The following is an 18,772-nucleotide window of genomic DNA, read 5'->3' as shown; positions in this document are numbered from 1 at the left end:
TCACGATCTCCTCACATTTCCACTGGGTGCCAACCTGTGGTTGTGAACCCAAACAGTGCAGCATATGCTGTTATCAATCACAGACAGTGTGGGACACCTGCCAGAAATCCCCATGCCACCTCTAAACAGGATAATTGCACAGAATACGCTGCTGTCAAGCTGCACTGAACGTTCTGGATTTGTCATATCGACTAAATGTTAGCGAGATGTACACATGTATGTGCAGCCATTGGTTACATGACACTGCAGAAGGAGTGAGCGGAGGAGAGTTGTGGTTTTGTAGTTGCGCAACGTGTGATCTTAAGTTAATGTGAGCAGCAGCAGCAGCAGCAGCAACAGTTTGTTCCAATCAATACTGTCTTTTATTGTCCATTTATAGCTGTTTTCTATCAGTATTTATTTTCCCTCCAGTTCTTGGAATTCCATGACTTGGAGGGCTTTTTTCAAACTTTGCTAACTCCGTTGGCCCACGCTCTGACAGCTCAATGCAGAAAAAAGCAACGTTTTATAAAAAAAATGCAGTTTTCATGCTGCAGTTCTCCTTTGATCTGTGGCTAATGATTCTATAACTTTATTGTGAATTTTAACATTCCTTCTGGCTGAGCTCATCATTAAGATATTTAAAATGAAAATCCCCCCGTTCATTCCATAACCGTATGAAATGTAAAGTTACCAAACAACATGCTGAGAGAACGCAGATACACCCAGTGATTTTCCCACACGCATTCTGTTCTACATACTCAACGTCTTTTTGCCTCTGCAGGAACATATTACCAGACGTGTTGACCACATCATTGTCGTTTAGCTTAAAACGTACAGGAAGTTAAAGATTGAAAGCCTTTCGACATGGATATAGCTATGTGCGATGAAGAGGGGCCATTTCGACTACATGTGGTTTACATATTGAGATACAGCAGTGGTCTTATCGTTACGGCAATTGCTTTTCTGTGGCTGTCTTTTAAGTATGAATAAAAATCTGATAAAGTGGTTCTAATTCTAAAAGTAAACAAAACCCGAAAGAAAATACAAGACAAAAAAAATGTAAGACTGCTCAAACTATAGGAAAACATATTTTATTATAACTTAAGATTTAGTAGGGGAGGACACATACACATCTTTCACTTTAGAAAAAACAATAGAGCAATGTGAACATATTCCATTCTAAGTAATAGTACTGCATGAGAAATCCTATTTAATTACCAGCACTAAATATCATTTTTGATATTTAAGGTTCCTCTGACTGGTTTATTATGACTGATTATATGATAAGACTTTGAATGATGACTCATTAGTATGAGAGCAGCCTGCTGCTGCTGTAGCTGCTGGAGGTGGAACTGGTTTGAACTACTTTAGGCACAGCTTTAAATATGGAGACACTAGATAAAAGTCAAGTGTTGTCAGATACTTACTGTGCTGTGACCCAGGCAGCAAACTTCTTTATGTAAGAGGCCATCAAGGTTGGAAACTACTGGTTTCTATTTGTTATACTTCGAAAACTTGCTATATTGTCCGTTGTGTATTAATAATAACTAAAGCTGCATTATGGCGAGGACAACTATCCACATCCCATCGCCTCTCCGCAGGGGGCCCCTAGGCTCATTGATGGGGTCTCTACCCTTTGCAAAATAAACAGCTTCCCCAAGAACTGTAATCCTTTCTTATAACTTCTATACAGGTTACATCCACTTGTAGCTTTCATTCCCACATGACCTGAATTTCACAAATCTCAGCTTTTCTTACTAACACACCCAGATGGATGGAGGAACAGTATTATCATGAAAATGGACTCTTCATCTCCTTGACCAAGAAAACTGTTGTGTCATTGCTCATTAACAGTTGTAAATGTTTCTGGAAAATTTTGCATTTTAAAATATGAGAAAATTCAGCTGGTATCTGACTCAGCATCTCATCAATCTAAGGCCTCGGTTATCTCTTGACAACTGCAATGCTGCAGGTCTCCAGGCATCAAAAGTGAAGCCTCTACAGATGGTCTCGAACTCAGCAGCGAGTCTGGTGTTTGATATCACTCCACTACTCATTGAACTTCACTTCTTTTGGCTGTCTGAAACTAATTTGAATCAGAATTTTACTCTCAGCCTACATAGCGACTTTTGTGTCTGCACCCAGCTATTTAAACTCTATCAGACAGCATTTGCTTCATTTGGCATGTGCACAACTAAACAGCTGCATCACAGCTGTGTGTGTGTGTGTGTAGTCACGTCACTGATCTTTGTGTTGCTGCTTTGCAGCTACTGCCTGCACAATGCTTTTATATAGTCCTGCCTTTGGTAAAGGCCACAAATAACTTTGGTCTATTTCAGGTTGTGGTTTGGAATATTGTTTGGTTTAAACCCCTTAAAACAAATCCCTATCTGCCCCATGTCACGTGTTATGGCCAACTGTACAGATGTGTGAAACTTGATTTCAAATTCCTTTCAAATTTCCCATTTTTTGAGGCAGATGAAGGCGAGACCATTCAAAAATAATAATGATAATTTAAAAAGGATATATTAGAATATCTATTCTGTCTTTCTTTCCTGTAAACAAATAATCTCACAAACTCTTCAGGTATTTTCCATTTTCTGAAGCTTTATCAGAACTTTAATTCTTTAAGTTGTTTTCTGCAAAAAAGATAATTGTGCTGACATGTTTGGGTACATCTTAAAAACAAAAGCATTAATTCCAGCTTCATGTAACTGATAACAAAATTCTTTCAATAGGCCAAAGTTCAGCTGAGACGAATGGGTTAAACACAAAATTCTTCACATATCATTGTGTCCATATTGAATATATTGAAGATATAAGATAATCAGAATTGCAGGCACTGCTGCTCCCAAGATGCCCTGCTCACCTCATTCAACCATTGAGGCCACAAGTCATTGCTCATATTGCTGAACACATCCAGTACGTCACATGGACAAACATGGTAATTCAGTTTTCTTTGTAAATCCTGGTTTTCTAACGAACAGCTCACTAAACATGGCATGTTGAAAATGTCAAAAAGGGCTGCTGAATAATTTTGCCTCATTTATCTACTCCTTACATTATACTCGCTGGTATGCATTCTCAGGAGAGGGCGGCGAAAAGCTAAAATGCAGCTGTATGTAAATCCTGAGTCATGGGACTTAACTTTTGTGTCTCTGAGTGTATTCTTTTTTCATTCAGGAGTTGTGTCTGACAGTCACAGCCTACACACACCATCTGTGCTGTAGTCCTTCACACACGCACACACACGTTGGTAATTGTATTTTTCTTCTCTTGTGGACAAAGCCATGATTCAGATTGCAAGAGGTTAGGAGCATGGAAGCCTGTGCGAGGGCCTGATTTGATCAAGTCTGAGGTCACTATAGAGTGTGTGGACTAGTCTGAAGCACTGCTGCACTAACCCTTCGACAAGGTGTGCTGAATCATTGTGGTCCTGCATTAAGGCATGGGCTAAATACACAAAAAAAAAAAACTACTAAAGCGACTACGGTACTCTCCCTTCTTCCCTCAACACTTCTCCATATTATGACCTGCACACCCACACTCCTTAAAAACACAATATTCCTTTATTCTACAATATACGCTGACATTGACACTTACCTGGCATGGGACCCAAAAAGGTTTCAGCTTTTAATCTTGAGTAGCGGAGTCCAACATTTTTTTACAAAGACTAACATTTATGCTGAGATGTGTGATGTGAACCTGTGTGGCCTGAGTCTATTGTACAGCACTACGACATAAACAACTTCTGACAGGGTTGGCAGGAATGTCGAAGGCGTGAGGTTTTGCTGCTGTAATAATACACATCTGTGAGACACAGGAGGGAGCAAAATCTGAGACTTATTCCATCTAGAGTGTTTTAGTTCAATAACCAAAGAGGTTAAATGAGTTCTGAGCTTATCGCTTCACGACTAAAGTTAAAAACCCTGTTTTTGTTGCACATCTGACACCAGTCCTAGCTATTTGATATGTACACCTATATATTTATACATGTGCTGAGTTAAATAACAAAAACACAATCCTAAAGGAAAATACAAATTCTCTATGTTACCCCTGAGCTTAAGAATAAATCACAAAAGAATTAAGGTGCTGTAAGTTAACTGCGTGCATGTGTGTGAGCACATTTTTCTTTTCGTTTTTTTTTTTTTCCAAGATCCTCCCTAACTCATCTGGCTTGGGATAAAAAAAAAATATAACAGGCCCCAAAAACGAGCATCTGGCAGCCAGGTCTGGCACATCCGAGAAGAATTCGATGTTTCACTGAATCCAGCTTCAGATGAACAAAGCTGAGCTGAAAATGGGTGAGGGTAAGAGGTTTCAAACAAATGAAAGGTCAGTGTTTTTTGTTGTTGTTTTTATTCTTTTATTATTTGTTCCATTTATTACATTAACTTTTTTTTTATTTTTTATTCCTGGACTACAGCTGCTCCATGTAGGTCTGAATGCCTCAACACATTTTTCAGTAATTAAAGCCATTTTCAGACATATTCAGATGTGATTGGTTCCATTTGTGAACACTGAAAAACTACAGAAACTCTTAATAGTCAGAAATCGAGATCAATGAAGGCTGATAACTTTCATACCAACTCTTCTCTTGATAAAGTAAGTAACTCAGAGATGCAAATCATTTGCTCCAATATGCAGTGTTACTTCAATACAAAGCTTTTAAACAGTCACTGTATACACGTGAACATAACAATACCTAGAAGCATCATTGCATTATATTATAAGCGGGTACGTTTGGTGCCTCTTTGATCTATAGCAACATAAAAATGAGCAGAGCCGCTCTGGGATATTTAACCTGAAGTCCTCTAATCATTTTTCGAAACCACTGACACAAAAAGTGACTGAATGCACGACAAGTAACAAGACATGCATTCCTTTCAGGGGCACCTAAAAGGTTTCACTGTTGCTTCTTCAGGCAATTGATTCAAGCCATCTGACCGTGGAATTTAACCTCTAACAAATACACACAAGCACACCCGTATATACACAAACACGCACACACTCCACAAATCGACTGAACCATGCAGAAAAGTTTACAATAGATATTATGCTGACAATGTATGCGTATGCAGCCCTTTTAAGCAATCCCATAGTGCCCATAATTCCACTCAGCTCTCATAATACTAAAGTGACACAGATCTTTGGCTGAGGTACAACAAGAGGAAAAACCTTAAATGTCAGCTCGATGTGTTGATTTGGTGGGTAATTCAAAAGGTAAGGTTTGCAATTGATAAAATTCCATGCCAATTTCCCAAAATATTAGAGTCTTTTCTGTGGCTCACAAATTCTTTTATGTTCTCTTAAGTGGATTTGAACAAGTAAGAAAACTCTAAAACACCACACTGCTTAAAAAAGAACAGATAAAGACAGAGGCAGACAGAAGATGGTCTTTTGAGGAGATGCAATGTATTGAAAAATCATCGCATTTTACTTATACAGAGACTTTGCTGTTGGTAGCGGAATGTGTGGCCATTGACTCAATCAGTTACAGAGCCAGAGACAGAAGAAAAAAAGAAAATCTGTGAAACTGCTTCTCATAGACGCCATGTGAGGACAGCCAAGATTACACAAGAGTCAGACGCAGAGGCAGTGGAGCAGAGGTGAGTGACCAGTTGGTGCTCATAAATGGGATTGTACTGGACGTCCTGTGGAGGTGTGTCAAAACATCTTCTCTTTGCACCAATTTACGGATAATGATGACGACAAGAACGATGCTGGGGAATGATCTTCGAAGGCTGTTTTCTAAGAAGCACAACTTCTTTTCAGCCTCTGGTCTCTTGTTAGATTAATCATCTGAAAATAAATGTGTATGGAGATAGTGATGACACAAAAAATTAAGATGTATTAAGAAAACACATGAAAATAGATACTTATACAAAGGATAACTGTCCGAGTGTATGCCAGTTTAAAAAACAAACACACACACACACACAAAACACACATTAGGAGGCTGGATGGTGAAGCTCTGCATTCACATATACTTCATCATCAAGTTATTTATTTGGTTTTCACATGCCTGTCAGAAATGGGAAAAGGTTTCAGCTGCAACCTTCTTTTGAGTAAATGGTTAAATTTGCAGACCACTTTACTCAAAGTGTGATCAGGTGATGCAGCTGGATGCTGCTGCATGTGTTAAGACCTCAGGTCTACGACTCGCAGGAAGGAGAGTTGCTTCTTTTTCTGAAATGAAAATTTTGGCTGTTCAAGTAATCCTCAACCTGATGTTTCCTACACAGAAACACCTATGAAGTTTCTCCAAGAAAGAGCTTGCAAAAGCAACGGCCCTCTAATCAGTACAACCATATAGGTTGTTTGTTCATACCCTTAAATATGACCCATAATGGACTCTGGGAGGAGGGAAATATGACTTATATGACTATTGCTACATTAGACTTGAGATCATTCACAAATATTTTCTTAAGGAAGCCAAAATATGGAAGCAGGCATAGCTACACGCATGCTTAGAAATATACACCACTGACTGACGCAATATCAAGACCAACAAATTACTGTTTTTTCACTGTTTTTCAGGACTTTGCTAAAGAGCCTTTGACACTTCCTGGTTGGTTTTAGATAATAACATCCCTTGGTTTGGAATTTAAAACAATAATGTCCAGGGCTCAAATAGATTCATTATGTAATTGTCACCATCACGGACACTTCACAAATATAGCTAGTATCTGCTTGCATGAACATAGGACCCATGAGCCTGAGGTGAACAGTTTCAACAAAAGGGAAGACACTTATAAAAGACACCTGGCAGGTAATTGTATGAACTGTCTGCCCATCATCATCAACCACGGGTGAACTTCAACCACTAAGATCAATGAGCAACGACAAATTGTAGCTAAATAGTTGATCCTTAACCCCTTTGAGAGAGCAGAACAAACATCTTTTCGAGCACAAAAAGCCTTCCATACTATGAACTGCTATTTTTTCAGTGAAGATCTATGACCTGGTTCTGGCAAAACTGATGCTAAAGCACCAACCTGTTCAGGCGCCAGTATTTTTGACTGTCATCACTTCCAAAAACCTTACATTTAACATATACTTTGAAACCTGGCAAGTTTATCCTCTCGTGATTACAACCTAGCACATCTCATAAGAATCCAGCTGCCTCGCAAAGTACTAAAACTAATACAAAAAAATGTTATGTTGAAAATTCTACATGCTATGATCAATTTTGCAAAATCACACTGCATGACTGAGATTGGACACACATTCTGCCCACTGAGACTTGCCTCACTGGCCATTAACAACACCAGAGTTTTATAGCTACAACAGTGTTGCAGAACATCCCAAGAGACCTCTGTTCCTTCATTGTCTCTAAAGTAACCCAAGCACTTTGCCAAAACCCACACTAAGGAGAGAAGCCTGACTATTAAATTCTGCTGAATTCAAAATATTTTTTTTTAGCTCGACAGGATGTCTGTTGAGTGAGTGGATAACTGCAAAACTTGTCAAAATCACGTATGTGTGCCAAATACATGTAATACATTAGTAGCAGGAAAGCAAAATAAACATTTGCTCACCTTCTTTACGCAAAAAACACTTCCAAAGGCAGAAGCAGAGGGACATAACCAGCAGAGCAGCCACTGTGGTGACTGAGATCAGGATGGTGAGAGCTGTGCCAACTAGAAGAGAAAAAGAGGGGAGACCCGATTTATTATTTTCCATTATCATTTAAACACATACATTTTCAAATCACTTTAGCTGCTGTTTTTTTCTGTGTCTTTGTGCAGCATACTTTGTGCTAATTTGAACACTGCTTTCCAATTTTGGATGATCTCTAATTAAATTTGAGATTTAGTTTACCATCTGATTTCTCTAATGTGTGCACTTTTGACCCAGTAAAACCTAATTAACGGACGGCCACCAACATACTAACGGTATATCAGTGCCGCTTACGTCTATTTAAAGCAATAGGGCTTTTAAGTGTAGGCAGAAGGATGGAAATATGTTTATTCACTTTCTGGCACAGATTTGAATGAGAAGGTTGTGACCAATGTTCTGCCTCAAAGTCAATATTTTGTGGTAAATATATTGAATGTCATGGTTTTTGGGGCTGCTTTGTTTGGATCGGATGCTGTCCTTTGATTTCTAGGATTTATGTTAGGCTAGTCTAGGTTTTATTAGGTTTATGGCTATTGCCTTACACTTGTCTGTGTTGAGTTAGTTTCTGTTCAGTTCTGTATTCTGGTTAACTTTGTTTCCTGTTTTAATTCATGTCGCTTAGTGACGCTTCCTGCCTTTGACTTTGACAAGGTTTTGGTCTCTGATCTCCACACCTGATCTGCATTTAATTATTACTGATCCCTGGAAGATCTCTGTCATGTTCTCTGTCGTGGTTCCTTTGCCCGTGCCAAGTTAAGCCCTGTTTCTGTTTTACTGTGTCATCTGGATTGCTGTTTGTCAATTATCCACCTCTGCAGTGTTTGGATTTAGTCAAAAACTAATGTATTTTTCCCTACTGATGAACTCCCTCCTGCCCAGTCCTGCATTTGGTTCCTCCCTGAACTATGGGACATGACAATGACGCTGCCCAGTATCCCATTAGCTCAACTAAGCAAAACATTTGCACCGGGAGGGGGGCCAGTCAAGCTCTGTCCAGAGATCAGGAGCCAAGACCCATCTCCAAGAGCCTCTAGGACTTTTTCTCAAGGATTTTCAAGACTAGTTGGATGGTGGCGTGTAGTTGGAGTGTAGTTCCAGTGTTTTTCCTTTGAAAAGCAAGTGTTGCTTTTTGGCACTACATGTCCCGATGCCAGAACTTCCTAAAACACATAGATTTGGCTTGAACTCCACTGCCCGCTCAGAGGTGCAACAATTTTCCATCCATTTCATCTCTGCACCTTAAACACACAACGTGCACATTTAACGGTACCTTCTATTTGAAATGTGATGTCAGAATTTTTTTAAGTTTTTTGTGGAACGCCACAAGTCAGATCCCAAAAGAGATTTCCAACAGGGCAAGTTGGAGGGAACTCCTAAACCCTGAAAATCCTACATAGCTGCATGGCACATAAAACTAGCACCTCTTTCAATTTCTGCCTCACAAAATCAGTCAGAGGCATAATGCTGTCCAACGTCTATCTGTGCACATATTGTTAAAGTGTTAAAATGGGCTTCAATATTTATTGCTATGCTAACTAATGGCTTCAGAGAGCAGACCCCATTTCCTTTCCAACTTGTTTAACTTGAACACAGTCAACTTGAGTATGATGCTATTCGAGGCTCCGACATTCAAGTTTAATGCACCATTAATTCAAGTACATCATGTGTACAGGGCGCCAGTAGGAAGTCAGCTGGCTCGTTGAGTGATAATCTCAGTTTGCACCCTCCCACAAGCTTGACTGATTGGGACATTATTGTGCTTTCTTAAGAGGCCAGAATTGAGAAAGCTTACAATTTCATGCACCTATTCAAATATATTAAGATTGCCTTCTTGGACTCTAGGATGCAAAGGTTCACTGATAAAAACTCACTTTTAGTGTTCATGGATACAGCAATTGGTGACTCGAGCCCCTTGTGGTGCACCAAGCATTTGACGGACACGTCTTTCAGCAGCCCCGATTGGACAGTCAGTGTGCTGATAACCAGAGTGGTCCCATCGCCCTGGGCAAGCTGTGTTGTGACAGGGGGGCCCATGGTGCGGTTGTCTCTCTCAACATTCCACACGATCTCCGCTGGGGGCCTAGACATTGAGGTGCAGTTGGCCTCAATCACACCTGGAGAGGTGGTCTTGTAACTCACTTGAGGTTTTGGCAGCACTGCAAGAATGAACAACAAATAAAATGTTAAAAATTACATCATAACACAGCGACACAGATAAACAAACACAAACTCACTGTTCAATGTATGTCTTTTGTTCTCGTGCAGTGTGTGTTAAATGCACAATATGGGAAGCTCTAGAAACTTTATATAATCTTAATAAAACAGTGTGTAATGCATGGAAAACCTGCTGTGTTAGGGAAGGCATATTGAATATACTGTCTTAATATACAAACTAGGTCAAGTCCATATTTTAGATGAGACTATGTTTGTGTATCATGATAACTGGGACAAAACCCTGAATACCTGGGATCAGCTAAGACGCAAATTCCTGCTTTCATAAGATCCATAAGTAAATCTCTGACTGTTTTCAATTCTCTGTTCTGAGGGCTGTGTGAGGAATGTAATGCACTGGAACCAAGAACATTTTTGTTGGCAAGAGCTCATTTCGCCACAGATATTTGGCCGTTATAGATTCAGCATCTTTGCAGCATTCTGAGGGATGAACTTCACCCACCGCAGCCTGGATAATGCTAGATCGTGGGGTGGGTTAGAGCAGGAAAAAGAATTCAAATAATATTCCAAACCATAATAGTACCCCAAAGGTTAGCAAGCAGCTGTAGCAATCACATGCTTGAATATCTGCACTGTTAGTAAGAGATCTAATCAATTCTTGAATGCAAAGACAGAGTTATACTGTTGTTCTTGCATAGTGTCTTGTAGAGTGGCAGTTTTCACTTCCCCTCAAAAAAATTCAGCTGATGACATAATACAATTAAAGACATGCATTTAGACATAGTGCTGAAATTTTCTTCAGAGGTATTTGATTATACACAATAACTGATACAACAGCAGATATTGTAATTTAGTTATATAAAAAGAATGACATAAACCATTTCACACAATTTATACCAGTGATAAGTGATTATAAAACAGTGCGTTTATAAAGATTAAACTGCTCTGGAAGAAGTCAAATAGAGCTCCAATCTAATTACTACAATATGACAAAACCATAAATGTTTCTCATCTGTTTGTGCTAACGATCCTTAAATCACGAGGGTGGGAAGGACACCTCCACCATCACACGCATTTTGTAGGACGTAAATTTGCTCAAACTGTAAAATTACATCTAATATGGTCACATGTGAACTTGAACCCAGTGACTTCTTCAGTTGCAGTATGATGAATCAAATTTTTGCAAAGCAACTGAATTATAGTGTCACTGAGTTTACACATTTTTGATTATAATTCTTTCATGGGGAAGTATAAAACCTACTGCATGAGTAGGTTTTATAAATCAAATATACATTTAAGGACTTTATTCATGAATTTATGTTCAGTGTCTTATAACTTCATAGCTATTCGCTGGCTTAGAAACCTAATTTTGAAATAGCATAAAGGCCTTACTGATTCATTTTTCATGTTGTCAAATCATACATTTAGATCATTTTAACTGATTTTAACTGATTTTACTGATTACCAGTACTACAGGCAGAAAGCACTGATTCAATGCATGAAAGAGGCCTTCCTTAGGTTAGAAAAATAAAGGGAACGCCATCTGAGAGATAGAAAAGGTGGCCCATTCTGATAAAAAAAAGGAGACTGCACCTCTCCAGGCACCACCACAATAACTCTTACGAGAAAATGTAAACGATGCAGACACAAGCAGTCACCTATGAATGATCAATAATATGCTTGAGTGTTTCTTGTTAGTCACTGTTCATGGAGAGTATATTCAAAAGTGGGAGCAAAGCGGGGGGGCATTACGTCATCCAAACTGGAATGTGGTCAGAAACAGGCAGCAAGAATAAAACATTAATGCTAATTATCTCTCAGCACTAGGAACACCTACTGTACTGTACAGTTCAATTTCAAACAAAAGCACATCTGTGGCTTGAGATTACTGTGAGAGAAAGGGAATGGGAGAAAAGTGGAAAAGCAAATGAGCACAAAGGGAGGCAGACAAAGCACAGAGAGAATCACTGTCTGCAGCGAACACTAACACAGTCATGCATCAGGATCTCACTCCCTGCCTCCATCATTCTTTCTGATGGTCCATTCTTCACGTGGACACACTTGTTCTGTGTTCGTGTGTTAGCAGACTGACTGACACTCTACAGCTGCTGTACTATAAAAACATTCTGCAGCCACAAGATCAACATTCCTGTCCAAATCCCAGCGGTACCTGTGTGTCCTGCCAGCAACGTCCAGGTTAAGCCTTCTCGCACTCGCACAAAAGTCTCCCCTCTTTGTTTATCCTCATGTCCTCCCAGTTTCTTCATCTACTGTAAGACAGATTTACTCACTGCTACAGCCCTTCAAAAATGTGAATCTTTTCTTTTTCATTTCGTCTAAAGGTGACACTCAATCAAAGCCACAAAAGATCGACAACTGTAGCAGCAACAGTGGCACTGCCAACAAATACAGTTATGGCTATACTGTGGGATTCAAGTGCAGATCAGTGTGTTAGTTTAGAGAGAATGATTGCATGTCACGCTGACTGGTTGCCTTGAAATTTGGTGCGAAACATTCATGGCTCCAAGGTTAAGACTCATTGGGACTTTCGAGCTTCCTTGTCTCTTCATTTATCACACTAATTGAATTTTGAGAATGAAGACTAGGTAAAGATATTTAAGCTGACTCATAAGCCCATAAATAATAAGTGAGTTAGCTAAAATTAAGTGAGAGTCATTCCAGGTTACGGTCCATTTACAGTCAGATAATGCTTCCACGGATGCCGTTTCCTTTCTGAGGAAGCAGCTACGGAGCAGTGTAATCCTGGTAGTTATATGTAGACATGACTCCAGGATGAAACTCAAGCAACAAACCTTACTATGCTCTTAATTTGGCAAAGTGAGCTTGCTAAAACCTCATGTTAGAAGAAAATCAAACAGACATTTCAACCTGGGACCTGAATCCCATCTGCTTGATCAAATCTATACTGACTCAGAATCCTGTGACCAGCAACTGCTAATGAGCTGCACTGTCATCTAACGGGACAAATGTCTGCAGCAAGTAAAACGGCTTTGCAAATGATGCGCTCAGATTGCTCTACATGTCATGAAAATTTCTCTCCCGAAATCTTGTTTGGGGAAAATTCTCGTGGGAGGTGAGTTGTTGCAGGAAGTGTAACTATGAGTGAGAGTGGAGGAGGTGCGCTTGGATGAGTGAAGCAACATAAACATGGGGGGCAGCAGTGGCGCAGGGTAGTGTGGTCCACTTTCAATCAGAAGATTGCTGCTTTGATCCTCTAGTCTCTAGTCTACATATGTTAGTGTCCTTTGTCTAGACACTGAACCTCACATTTCCTCTGTATGCTCATTGGTGTGGGACTGTAGAGGAAAAAAACACTATATATAAACAGTGAAAATATATAGTCAGGAACATTGTATATATGTATGTATGTATGTAGAGATGAATAAGAAAGATATTATCAAAGCCGTTGTTGAGCCACTCTTTATAAGCTCTCACACGCTACATCTGTGTCATACTATAAATACTACAAATGCATGTAAATGCCTGAATTTGTACATAACACATTCTCGTTCCCAACTCGTTAAATACTGCTGCTTGTCAAGGGACCCTTGCTTCAGTTTTCAACTGATGATCCCTTTCCTTCACACACAGAACTGGTACAAACTGATGGTTACCCCTCTGCGTCGGTAGGAGACATACCAGTTGCACCAATAGCAAACGATGGCAAGAAGTCTGCTAAGTCTTTCTTTGTTGTTTTGCTATCAAGAATGAACACACAGAAAGTAATGAGGTAATGTGAGAGGAGGGGAATAGACACCCAACGCTCAATGAATCCGTAGCAAGGGGGTCCTGCTCGAGTCCTTCGCTCTACTATGCTACTTCATTCTGCATCGAAAGTAGCTGGTTAAGGTTAAGACAACATCATTAAACAAAACAATAAAATAGATTTCATTGCATCAAGGTTTACCAAATGTTTTCCACAGTAACATGTGTTCCTAATTTTAACATCTAAGGAAACATTGCATGTCCAGTGACAGCGTGTCGCTGTATGCCACAACATGCAGACCAATGTGTTTGTGAACAGTCTGACCAGGATAGGTACCAGTCTAATAACAGAAGAAACCTGACACCAGAAGACCTTTCCCTGAAGATAGAATTGGGTTCAAACGGTGGAGAGACCACCTGGAGTTTGCTAAAGTTTACTCTCTATAGCTATTCTCTTTCTCCTCCACTTCTCATTGATTTTTAAACGCTCATCCTCCATACAATCTCGCTCAGACCGAAAAAAGTGCCTCGAACAAAACATAAATATTCAGCCCTGGCATGTGGAAATAGGATAATGCCGCTTCTTTCTCTTTGCAAAAGCTATTGCTAAAATAAATGATCAGATCTGATTAGAATAAAAATCCTCTTGAAAAGTCAATCCCAAATATGAACAAATGAAAGTTGCACCAGTGGCATGAAATGATGAAGGGTGTAAAAATCCTAAGTGGGCATAATTCAAGTGTTATCAGTGTTGGTAACTTTGGATGTGTGTTTTCTGATTTAATCTGTACTGGTAAATGTTTTAACACATGCACCTAGATTATAATTGGATCATTTCATTTTGTCAAAAAATATCTCTGTTGCTGGATCTCATGAGACCCACAAAGGCCGCAAATAAAGTTAATTTTCTTCTGATTTGTCTGTCTGAAATATTGACTTAGTGTAAGAATGTTTGATAGATGGGTGGCTTGTGTAAAATGGGTTCAGCATGTTCCCTTTGGAAACTGGGCGAAAGAATCAGTGAGTGAGGATATTCGCTTATGTTCCCTTTCCCCCCCACTGGAATCAATATACTCCTGCTCTAAGTCTCTTAAAGAGACATGTCAGTGAAGAAATATTATATTTCTATTTTCTTAAAAAATATGATGAATGACCAGTCACAGATATATGGGAAAAACAGATTTTTACAAACTGGGAATATGAAGAACAGGTGCTGGGCTGAACATGAGCACAAAAGGAGGAAAGAAACAAAAACCTCCCACACTGTAGGGATACAAGTTCCACTTATTTACTACACCGAGAATGTGAATCAATCTCTGGTTTGTGTTTCATTTAATTGTTTTTCCAAATGAAAAATTGAATTTTACCATAGGTGGAGAGGCAAACAACGGAGCTCTTCGGTCCATCTGGATGAGTTTCATATAGGCAGGTGTAGCAGCCCTCATCCTCTATAGCAACAGGCTGGATGGTGAGCTGGCTGTTTGACAGGGAAGCAGCGAGCCAGACTCTTCCCTGGTACGATGGCTCGATCATGGGGTCGCTACGCTTTGCAAAAGAAGCCACCTCTGTGGATTCGCCCTGGGCAGATGTGTGTCTCCAGACAATCTGCTGCACCTTTTCAGGCAAACCATAGGAGCATGACAGGGAGGCCCTCTTGCCACTCACTGCTGTTTTGTTTTTGTCAGCTACAATTTGTGCTGGGGATGAAAAAAAAGAGAAAAGGAAAAAAGAGTTAAACATGAGAAAAAAGATCACTCCAGGAGCAGGGAGGCAGAATGTGCAAACAGGACAAAGTTAATATTCAGAAATATGAGACACCCAAACAGAAACAAGTCGCTGGAATCTGCACCAGCTGTTTCTGCTTAGCAGAATAAGCCTCCATGCTCTTAGTGCTGCACAACACTTTATTAACATGACCGGCTCAGTCTCAGCAGGCTCATCGGGCTGTGTTCAGAGGTTAACGGTGGTTAGGGACATCTGTACTCACATACATTCAATTCTAACGGATGTGTGCAAAGGGCAGACATCCAACATCAGTCAAGCCATGAAACAGCAACAGGGACAGCAACAATGAAGACAGAATCCAGGCAACTGCTTTTTATGATCCTCTTGAGACATATCTGTTTTAAGCCAAGTTATTCCTCACTCATACTGATAGCAACTCTATGCTGAACAATTACTCAAACAAATGTATCATTTTCATATTCTAAAACAGAAAACAGATGAACATTCATATTAATTCAGTATGAAACAGAGGACAGGTGAGCTCATAAGACTTATGCTTACGTTTCTGGATATGGGAGCTCCTCAGTTTGTTTCTAAGGGTGAGGTCTGTCTCCCTTCATTGTGTCACTGAGATCATAACTCAATAAGGGGATTGTCATGACTTTTCCAGCTGCATCACAACACCGAGCTTCTCTCATTAGGACTGAATATATGAGGGAATATATTTTTACTGTAAGTTCTCTACCATGAATAGAAACCCAACTCCAGATGTTTGGAGCTGTGCTGCTGCAAACTGAGTGTATCTGACCCTTGACTACTGTTGTAACTGATGATCTGTTGTGAAAATGATAATTTAACCAAAGCTTGATCTACTCGTCCTCATTGTAAAATCACTTTGCATAAAGCTAGTGCTACACTGAGATATTTCGGTGACAATGGGCTGTGAGAGGTATTACACTTTGAAGCACTTCAGCGTAGCCTTAATGTCCAACAGTGGTTGGCTTCGGCTATCATTTAGACACTGAAAACTGTATGTAGTCAGTGTGTAATCACTAATAGAAATCACCCTTGCTTACCCATTTTGTTTGTTTTCACACAAATGAGTGCCATGTTGGTTTTTTAATCTCACGTGTGCTTCTTCACAATTATTTACTTTAATTGTAATTCCATCATCCGGTGGCCTTTAGTGCACATTTCGAAATATTTATCAAGAGAGCAGAAACAAATTATGTCCATCCACGGTCGCCGGGGTGCTGGAGCTTATACCAGATGCCATCTGGTGAGATGCGAGGTACAGTTATTCATTCATGATGAAAAACCTAAATCATTCTCTTCCATTCTCTGGTCAGATCACTTGATCACAGATCTCTCTTGAAATTTGCCACACACCCTAATAAGCCTCTAGCTTCCCAAATCAAAAATACATAGGTTTTAATATATTTTTCTAATTAAATTTGAACTAACTTACATTTGAACTTTCTGTTTGTCTCTTTGCCAAATGCCACTTCATGACGATTAAAATATTTACCATTATTGAGTTTACCCACCCAAAACAGTGAGACACGTCTGTCCCTGCTTCGAACCGGAGGGATGCAGGTCAAAGATGCAGGTGTAGCAGCCTTCATCACGGAAGCTCACGCGATGAATGGTGATAGCTGAAGTGTCCTTGGGAGAGGAGGCGAGCTCCACGTGCTGCTGGCCACTCACACTGTCTCTGTTGCCAGGCTGGTAGCTCAGCAGGGTCTGGTTCTGAACGTCCAGCCAGCGAACCTGCCTTAGGGATTCGCCTCGTTCCCTTGAAACACTGCAGCTCAGAGTGAAGGGCTTGTCAATCTGAGCTTCAAGACGCACTGGTGCTGTTACTCTGCCTGGAACATCCACCAAAGAGTGACATAAGACACAGTAAGCTGGTGTGGTTTGACTTTTTCCCAATTCTCTTGGTGAAACACGCTCATACTCACACTGCAGTTGTTCCACCAACAGTAGGAGCAAACATAACTGCAGGCTTTTCCTACAAGAGGCGGAGATCATCATCGTTTTCACTGCTTGGGTGGAAGAGGAGGAAGAATGTTCCTGATTTTTCATAAGTAATCATAGTCATCCCAGAATGAAATCATATGTTCCAGTAATTTGTACAACTTATGATCCAACAGTAATACAGGACTCTCGAAAAACAATCCTCATTTGACCCTGTTTCCAGAGTCAATTCTGCGCTTGTGGTTAGTTCTATCTGACACTATTAAATCTATCCATTTTCTATTTTCTAGACAAATGAGACTCACAACCGTGCACACTCACACTCACTCCTGGGGTCAAAGTAGAATCAACAATCAACCAACAATTCTTGCCAACCACCACACCACCGTGCAGCCAGAGCTCAGAAAATATGTCCCCCAAAACGTTTTAACATCAAGTGAGCAAAGATTTTCAATAAGTGATCAGCTCGGTATGTCCAAAAGTTGTCAGAGCTAACTGTCAGTTGTGAATTCAAGGCGACCTGCAGGCCTCAAAAGACAGAAATGACATCAAAGTTACACATTTGAACTAAATTAGATAACATTGGTGGAATGCAACTAGATAAATTTAACTCAACTTTTGTGCTTAAGTAAAAATGTTGTGCTACTTTCAACACACAACAAACACGATTCTACAACTTTATATTTTAGCTGGAATTATTGTATGTAAAAAGATAGATAGATAGATTCTTTACTAATTTAATTTTTTTTATATATAGATATCTAACTAGGTCACACAAAGGCCATATTACCGCATGATTTACATGCACTTTTAGTATAATTTGACCTATAACTCCCTCACGGAGAGCCAAGTCCATCACCGACTTTTTAGTTGTTCTATCACTTATTAAGTTATTTACTAATGAAATTGAAACACTCACCTCTTGCGTTCTTATTAAAAAGGTAAAAGCCACAGCTTAAGATGTTCTACCTCTGCAACATCCCAGGCATCCTTATAACCCAGCAGTCTTTGGGCACACGATCGAGCGAGAAACTACTCTTCCCTCATCCAAATGTTTTTTTGACTGAGCGCACCACGAACTCCGTTAAAACCAACCTGCGGTAGCACTGACCGCTCAAGAAGCTGTGGGTGCAGATCTATAGTAAACCACAGCTTTAGTAGCTGTTTTAGGCGCCCTCTAGTGTTATTGTATGCATATTGCTCGTTTGATACAGGTCCTATTAAAGTGCACCTAAACTACGTGGAAAACCAATAAACACTGAACATTTCAAAACTCAGTAATACTGAAGATTACCATTGAGGAAAGGACAACGTACTGATATATTCAAGAATCAACCTCCAAACTTTTTGCAGCGTTTGTTGTGTTAATCTAAGACCATTATAAGATTAATTTCCAAGATAAATTTGCGTTTTTGTCATATAACTTTTTACTATTGATATTATTATAATGTTTATACTTTATAGGTTGGCGGGGAGGGTACACAGGCAAGTTAAATCCACATATTTTCTTTAACTGCTTCATTTTTCCTGCTCTCTCTCTCTCTCTCTCTCTCAGTCTTTTTTAAAA

General features: G+C 39.8%; 1 protein-coding gene across 2 annotated transcripts; it reads right to left on the bottom strand.

Moving 5' to 3' along the window:
* Window positions 1–4,386: 4,386 nt before the first annotated feature.
* On the bottom strand, window positions 4,387–18,336 carry LOC140319315 (OX-2 membrane glycoprotein). Of its 2 annotated transcripts, none has more exons than XM_072396909.1 (7): window positions 18,125–18,336; window positions 17,190–17,273; window positions 16,776–17,096; window positions 14,871–15,200; window positions 9,477–9,761; window positions 7,524–7,625; window positions 4,387–5,784 (listed from the first exon to the last, which is right to left on the bottom strand). In XM_072396909.1, exons 2-7 carry the CDS (start codon window positions 17,260–17,262, stop codon window positions 5,777–5,779), a joined length of 1,119 nt encoding a protein of 372 aa, XP_072253010.1. In that variant the 5' UTR covers window positions 17,263–17,273; window positions 18,125–18,336; the 3' UTR covers window positions 4,387–5,776. The 2 variants fall into 2 exon arrangements, with proteins under 2 accessions (XP_072253010.1, XP_072253011.1); XM_072396910.1 differs by having other exon boundaries at window positions 17,190–17,270.
* Window positions 18,337–18,772: the final 436 nt, after the last annotated feature.

Source organism: Leuresthes tenuis, unplaced genomic scaffold (assembly GCF_036924035.1).
Source record: "Leuresthes tenuis unplaced genomic scaffold, fLeuTen1.0.hap1 SCAF_12, whole genome shotgun sequence".
Lineage (NCBI taxonomy): Eukaryota > Metazoa > Chordata > Actinopteri > Atheriniformes > Atherinopsidae > Leuresthes > Leuresthes tenuis.
This window is presented reverse-complemented; position numbering and strand designations above follow the sequence as displayed.

Coding starts and splice junctions, on each gene's coding strand:
- LOC140319315 (XM_072396909.1), bottom strand. CDS start 17,262: ATGATGATCTCCGCCTCTTGTAGGAAAAGCCTGCAGTTATGTTTGCTC. Junction 17,097..17,189: donor GTTGGTGGAACAACTGCAGT/GTGAGTATGAGC, acceptor TGGATGTTCCAG/GCAGAGTAACAGCACCAGTG. Junction 9,762..14,870: donor TGTTTGCCTCTCCACCTATG/GTAAAATTCAAT, acceptor TCATTCTTGCAG/TGCTGCCAAAACCTCAAGTG.